The following is a 7655-nucleotide window of genomic DNA, read 5'->3' as shown; positions in this document are numbered from 1 at the left end:
GTTAGTGTGGACCAGTGATGTCACTGGTCCACACTTTAACACTCAATAACTGTCAAATTAAATGACAGACTTCAAAACCGTTTACAGTTTTCTGATATACTACTGATGTTCTAATGATACAAAGCTGGTTGAAAATGGGCGGAGTGTTCCTTTAAGACAGGGGTGTCCAAACTTTTTGGAATGGGGGCCAGATTAGATCATGTGAAAATACCGGGGGGCTTCTCGCATCATAGGGTTATGAAAAAAAATCACAAATAATACAATTGCACTCTAAGGATTTTGTTTACCATCTGAAAACATGAGTTCTGCCTGTGTTGTTCCTGGTGCTTGTCTACAAACTGTATGATAGTGCTGTCATCGTTGGGTGAACGGAAAGAATGCGAATTCAACTTGCTTGATTACCGTGTGGAGGGCCACATATAGTATATTTTGAGAGACAAGCCGAGGGCCACTTAATATCGGTCCGCGGGCCACACTTGGCCCCCCGGGCCGCACTTTGGTTCTGCCTGGTTTAAGAGGATTACCATTGATGATTATGAGCTAACCCTCGCTCCTGTCTGTCCTGTGTGCTCCTCAGCTGCTGTGGATTACCTGGCCAAGAACGTCGGCCTGTCCAGCCAGCGCAGGATGAAGCTGGCCGACCACTCGGCTGTGCTGGGACTGCTGCAGGTGGAGACCGGACAGGCCTACTAGAGCTCGCACACGCTATGTGCACGCAACACGTCACCTGGTCACCAGCACCGCCCGCGCCTCCCGCCACCATCCATACACAGCAGTGTGTGTGTGTGAGTGTGTGTGTGTGTGTGTGTGTGTGTGTGTGTGTGAGTGTGTGTGTTAGGGTTAGACCAATATGGGGCTGATGAGGCTGTTCTTTTTTTTTAATAGACCCTTCTCACGGGGGCCATTTTGTGTCAAAAAGGCAGGGTAAACACAGGTGCAAGCAAAACACTAACGAGGGTTTCAAACTTCCATGATTGGAATTTGAAAACCCCTCATTAGTGTTTTGCTTGCACCTGTGTTTACCCTGCCTTTTTGACACAAAATGGCCCCCATGAAAAGAGTCTATTGGCTATTGACATCCACCTCGACAACAGCTACTCAGCTAGTGATCCCCCCCCCCCCCATGTCTGACCAGTGGAATCATTCCAGTGTGGTGGGAGGCGTTTACTCCACAAAGTCCACCCTAACACACTTTAACACTATCAAATAACAGACACTTTCTGGGTCCATTTTGTCTCATTCCAGTAGTTAACTGGCCAAACGTAGACACATTCAATATCGGCAGCTTCCATCCAGCATCAGCCTTCAGGAACCCATTTCGGTCAAACAAACCCTAGTGTGCACGTGTGTGTGTGTGTTTGTGTGTGTGTGTGTGTGTGTATGTGTATGTATGTGTGTGTGTGCGCGTGTGTGTGTGCGCGTGTGTGTGCGCGTGCGGGAGGTAAGACCAACAGACTACAGCACTTCTAGAGCAGACTGATATGGACTGACTCAGCCATTCCTGAAGGAGAGACGTCCTCTCTCTTCTCAGACTGAAGGAGAGACATCCCCTCTCTCTCTCTTCTCAGACTGCTGATCTCCTGTCAACACAGAGACTCTCCGAGAGCTTTGAAAAGGGTCGGAGGAGGTCAGACAGGTCTCCTGACCGGCCCAACTGAATGCACTGGACGCTGGCAAAACCTCTAGCCATATTCACCCCCTCTCCCTCCCCCCCCCCCCCGCTTGGTTGGACCACGTCATTTCTTAAGACACCAAGTGTTCCAATTCTCTCCTTTTTTGTCATTTTTAATTGTAGAAATTACTTATGGATGTTCTTATTCTGATTCTCGTTGATTCAATGTTTACTTTCTGTTCATTTCCTAAATATGATCTAAACAGAGTGGGAACCCTGCAGAGAGAGAGAGAGAGAGAGACAGAGGGAGACACACAGAGAGAGAGATTGAGATTTTAACGTACCGTACCGTCCAATTGTCCATTCCCCTTTCATTGATCTATAAAGAAAGCGCCATTGCAGGCTCGGAAGTACAAACTCCACAAACCTCACCCTCACCAGTTCCACACGAGACGGGAAGTAATTCAGGCGTAGCAGACGAGTCAAGTTGGGGGAAATGCGAAAAGAGGAGAGGTTCCACCTCCTCAGAAGACATGACCTTCCTCGCTCTAATCCTAATCGACCAGAGGGGAAACTCCTCGCCAATCCCGGCGCTCCTCTCCGGCTGCCCCACCGGAGAACCCGACGTGTCGTTCAGCACCGAAGGCAGTCAAGGTCGCCATCTTTGTTTCTCGTCAAAAGTCCCTTCAAGGTTAATGGGTGTGGAGGACGTTTCGAGACCAAACAGAGAAGCATTCCCTCTAGAGAAATCATTCCAGACACTCAAAAGCACATCTCTGCTGCACTATTGAGTGTTTAATAAAAGTGATCACTCGATTATTATCGAGTATTTGATGACATTCCAGAGGCCCCGCCCGGTGTTCAATGTGAACTTGATCAATTCCGGAAATTTAACATAACGCCATGAAATGAAACAAGAGCACAATGGAGTTTTAAAAGTCTCGATTAAACTGTGAATAAAGTCATAAAAAAAAAAAATGAGATCAGGTTGTATATTGGCTGTTAATAAAGAAACGTGTTTGTGCAAAAAACCTGCGGGCGAAAGGTGCCGATGATGATTGAACTGAAAGCGAAATCATTTGTTATTGATAATACGTTCCATCTTTTGTCGGAGTTCCTTCCCATTCCCCTTGGATGCAGGCTTGGTGGACAGAGCGTGCGTGTGTGCGCCCATGTTGAAGGCACTCATCATCAAACACACTCCCATACACTGACAGACTGACTCCCACACACAGAGACGTTTTCCACACCTTGTGTACACTATATTTTTTCTATGAAAGCAAACCAAGGGGGTGGGGAGACCATGAGGATCAAATGTACAGATTATGCTCATTCATGCCCCGCCCCTTCCTGTTGACCTGTTTTCTTTTGTTTTTGTTTTGTTATGTTTTTTTTTCCGTTCGGCATGTGTGTATATTACCATGGCATAATTTATTCTATCTGTATGAAGTATTAGAGTAGTGGGAACTTGTATTGGCATTTACTCCCGTCGGCCTGTTGGTGTGTCAACTGTAACACTGGCCTAACTGTCTGTTCATTAAAAGCTCTACGACTGGACCAAGACCACAGCTGCTCCTGCGTTCTCTTCCTTGCATTGGCAGCCAACAATGTTGTTGTCGTCGTCATTGTTAGGGGTTACGGTCATCTTCCGCAGACACAGGTTTTATCTTCTAGACTCTGTTTTATGTCTAAGGTGACCAGATTTAGGACCCCCACGGAAATGAGATGATTCATCTCAAGTGTTTTTTTCCTAAATGAATAAACTTATATCATCATTTCTGAAATAAAAAATATCAATTTATCATTCAAATATCCAATGTTATTATCTATGAAATAAAAAAAGGGCGACAATGATGGTTTCATGTACTTTGACCACATACCACATTAAGACACCAAGACCTTGAGGACAGTTGAACCATAATATACTATACTATACTATACTATACTATACATACATACATACATACATACATACATACATACATACATGGTGGTTAAACCTCACAAGTTTAACCACCTTTTGGGACATAGATCTTTTTAAAGTAAATTAGGAGTAGGCCTATACGTGCAAGTATTGGCTGGTATTTTAAAGGAAACAAGCATGTACATTCATGCTTTTCTGAAAATATAATTGATTATTGTTAGCCTTATGATGATCATAGTTTACCTTCTTTTTCATTTAGCACATCACTGGTTAGAATGAATTTGAACTGAACTTACTGTTTAGTGTTACGGTTGTATGCTGCTCATCTAAATTGGTCATTGTTGATTATTGTACACTCTTTCAAAAAAAGAAAGATGAACATTCACCAAACATGAATTAAAACATTCACATTTAAAGCTAATCAGGTTCTTTATCTCAGATATGTCTGAACTGTCCCATCATTCCCAACATGGAGCACATAACTGACTCCTCACAACAGCTAAGTACAACAATCCCTTGTACATCCCATGTACATGTACCTCATTCTTAGGAAAATATACAAAACTGACATTTTTCCAGTTGACAGCACGCACCAGCAAATTTTATGATGAATTTCATAATCCATTGGTAAAGTTCTTTTGCCATTGCGTTGGTGACATAAACCCTAATCATGATCTAATCCCCCCTTTGATAATCTACAAATTCCCCACGGCTTTGAAGTCAAGTGCATCATGACAGCTCCATTGATTGAAGATAGTAAAAATCCCCTGTTAGAGCTTCAGCACAATGAATGAGGCAGTGTTAATGAGGGAGGGCCTTAGACGGGCCCACAGCGGGCCAGTGTTGGCCTCGCCGCCTGGGGGCCATAACCCAGACCTGACTTTATAGAGCGCTATTTTGGGGGACGATACATTCCGAGGCCTGCCACTCCGGCCCTGTCTCTAACAGGAGCATGAAGTCAAGACATAAGAGACAATTATTACAGAAATAAACAACAATGTTTTGGTCCGACTGCAATCTAGATGCTTTCATTACGCTCACTCAAACCAGAAAATCGTAAAGATAATTTTTGGTGAGAGACCAAAGGAGAAGGAATTGTTGAATTGTTTCTATAATCAGCCGGATGTATAGGCTAGTATATGTACATGTAATAAACATATGTATATGTAGTCAGACAGCCGGATGTAGGCTATAGTATAGTATGTAGGCTATATATAGTCAGCTGGATCATAGTATAGTATGTATATGTATAGTCAGCCGGATCTATAGTGTAGTATGTAGCCTATATAGTCAGCTGGATGTATAGTATAGTATGTATGTATAGTCGCCTGGATGTATACTATACATCCAGGCGACTATACATACTATACAGTATAGTATAGTATGTATAGGCCTATGTATAGTCAGCCGGATGTATAGTATAGTAGCCTATGTATAGTCAGCTGGATGTATAGTATAGTATGTATGTATAGTCGCCTGGATGTATACTATACATCCAGGCGACTACATACTATACAGTATATAGTATAGTATGTATAGGCCTATGTATAGTCAGCCGGATGTATAGTATAGTAGCCTATGTATAGTCAGCTGGATGTATAGTATAGCATGTATATGTATTGTCAGCCGGATGTATAGTATTGTGGCGACCCAGAGTTTGACATGTCGGTGGCGATTACGATGTTACGTGAAGGCAGCGGACCAGCCAGTGTATAGGGAACTTCCGGGGAGAGTCTGAGATTACGAGGAAGCGGACAGGACGTGTGTGTAGCTAGGAGCTGTGTGTGTAGCTAGAAGCTATGAGTGTGAACCAGGAATAAAGATTGTACCAAGTATTGCCTCTTCTCCTCCTCACTTAATGATCCCGGGAGCGGATTATTACATTGGTGTACAGAAGTGTTAACTACGAACTTTGCCGCTCGCCTCGTGCGGTAACATAAAAAAAAGAGGAACGGAGAGACGGACTGTTGCTGCTCGTCGCGGAGGTTCCAGCCAGCTGCAAGCTAATCGGGCTGGATTTCCCTCAAGTAAGTCGGCTGGAGTGCTACAGTGGGCGGGTGAAGAGGCAGCGCGGAGAGAAGTGGAGCGGAGAAGAAGTGAAAATTAACGCCTTGGAGGATCGGCCAGGCGTGGGCGGCTAGCTGTGTCTGCTAGCTGCTGAAAGGCTAGCTGGTGTGCTAACTGCTACAAACACCACGTGGAATGGCACACGTTGGTGGACCCTCGTCGTTGGACGGGGGGAGGGAGCTACCGACTCCGGAGTTCAGCGCGGTACTGGCTGGCATGGAGACACGCCTGAAGCAGGAGTTCAGCGCGGTGCTTGCCGGCGTGGAGGCCCGCTTGATGCAGGAGATCAGACGGCTGTTGGAAGCGACGCCTGTCTGGGCAGAGGAGCTTATGAAACGGCTGCAGGAGGTCACGCAGCACGGAGAAAAGCGGACGGAGGAGCCGCAGAGACTGTGTTGGACTTGTGGAGCACAGGGTCATCTGGCGAGGTGGTGTCACAGCATTCATTCGGGGCAAACCAGGTACGTGGAGCAACGGTACTGGGGGCGCCCGGGTGTCTGTTGGTCGTGCGGGGCGTTTGGACATCTGGCCAGGGAGTGTCCGGAGGCTGTCAGAGGACAGAGGACAGCGGGAGAGGAGAGATGCGCAGGCGGCTGGCAGGTGAGACTCTGTTGGTCGTGTAAGAAGCCTGGACATTTGGCCAGGAACTGCACTGAGTCTGTCGAGGACGAAGGAGGGACACAGGCTGAAGAGAACGTTATTAGAGTCAGGGGACTGACGATTGTGTCTCCAGAGGAGAATGTGTGCAGCCGGGGGGAAGAGAGCGCTGTTACAGTCGGGAGAGCAACGCTCCTGTCTCCGGGTGAGCGAGAGGGGTCAACGCCGGAGGAACCAGCCCAACCTGACTGCTCCACACCCCCCACAGTTGCTGTGCAGGAAGCCAAGGTGGAGATCGCCGTCAGTTGTGTTCTCCCTGCTGCCCTGAACACGCCGCCCCCTGGAGGAGCGGGACGGGAGGACGAGCGCGTGCAAGAGGCGGAGGAAGAGGAGTACTGTGTAGACGTGGACCGGACGGACAACGTGGATGCCATCTGGTATATCGGGGAAGATGAGTGGAGGCGCAGGCAGGCGGAGGACGCGGATATCGGTCCGGTGTATGCGTGGGTAGCGGCCGGACGCCGGCCCCCTGTGGAGGAGATTCGCACATGTTCCGGTGCCACGAAGCTACTGTGGAATATGTTTTCGGACCTGCGTCTGGAGAGTGGGCTGTTGAACACGGGGGGGTTCCAGAGGGTTGTGCCCAGCTACCTGCGGGGGGGGGGTGCTACGATAGGGACACAGGGGAGTCGGGGCCGGTCATCGGGGGGTGGAGGACACACTCCGCCGTGTTAGTCTGGAATTCTACTGGGGCGAACTCAGGGAGAATGTGCGGAGCTACTGCAGGGCGTGTGATGACTGTAGAGCACAGAAGAGGGGCTAAAAAAGAGTCACCCTGCGAAGGACTAACCCCACTGGGGGTTGAGAGGGAGTAATGTGCTTCAGGTGGGACAGAAGCTGTAAAAGGGGGGATAGAAATGTGTGTAGAAAAGAGAATTGAAATGTGGGATGAATTTAAAGGAATGGGAAAAGAGGAAAGGAATGGAAAGAAATGCAAATGGTGGTTTAAATGAATGGGAAAAGAGAAACGAAATAATTGAAATGTGAGTGAAATGTGTGTAAAAAAAGAAAAGGGCTATTTGAATGGGAATGTTAATTGAAAATGTGGGTAATGTGCAGTAAGGAAATGATGGTGGTGGTGGAACGAAAAATAAGTGGTGTGTGAAAAAGAAAGGAGTACTTGGGGGGAAATTTAATGTCGTTGGGGGTTATTGGGAAAAAGTGTTGATGTGTTGGTGTGTTTTGGTACAGGGGGATATGTGTGGGTTGTGGGTGCCCGCGTGGGAGCGGGCCTAAGAAGGGAGGGGGTAATGTGGCGACCCAGAGTTTGACATGTCGGTGGCGATTACGATGTTGTGAAGGCAGCGGACCAGCCAGTGTATAGGGAACTTCCGGTCTCGGACGAGGGGGAGAGTCTGAGATTACGAGGAAGCGGACAAGACGTGTGTGTAGCTA

General features: G+C 47.3%; 1 protein-coding gene across 3 annotated transcripts in view; it reads left to right on the top strand.

Moving 5' to 3' along the window:
• LOC310794749 (paired box protein Pax-7-like) overlaps positions 1-693 on the top strand; it is a gene marked incomplete at both ends in the record, with an annotated part of 98871 nt that extends 98178 nt beyond the window's left edge. For all 3 annotated transcript variants that reach the window (XM_083656778.1, XM_083656777.1, XM_083656776.1), the window contains one exon: positions 578-693. In XM_083656778.1, coding sequence (XP_083512904.1) covers positions 578-693 — 116 coding nt within the window. The remainder of the gene's footprint in view (positions 1-577) is intronic.
• Positions 694-7655: the final 6962 nt, after the last annotated feature.

Source organism: Poromitra crassiceps, assembly GCF_964638095.1.
Source record: "Poromitra crassiceps genome assembly, chromosome: 20".
NCBI classification, from domain to species: domain Eukaryota; kingdom Metazoa; phylum Chordata; class Actinopteri; order Beryciformes; family Melamphaidae; genus Poromitra; species Poromitra crassiceps.
Note: the sequence above shows the minus strand (reverse complement) of the source record. Positions and strands in the feature narration are given on the sequence as shown.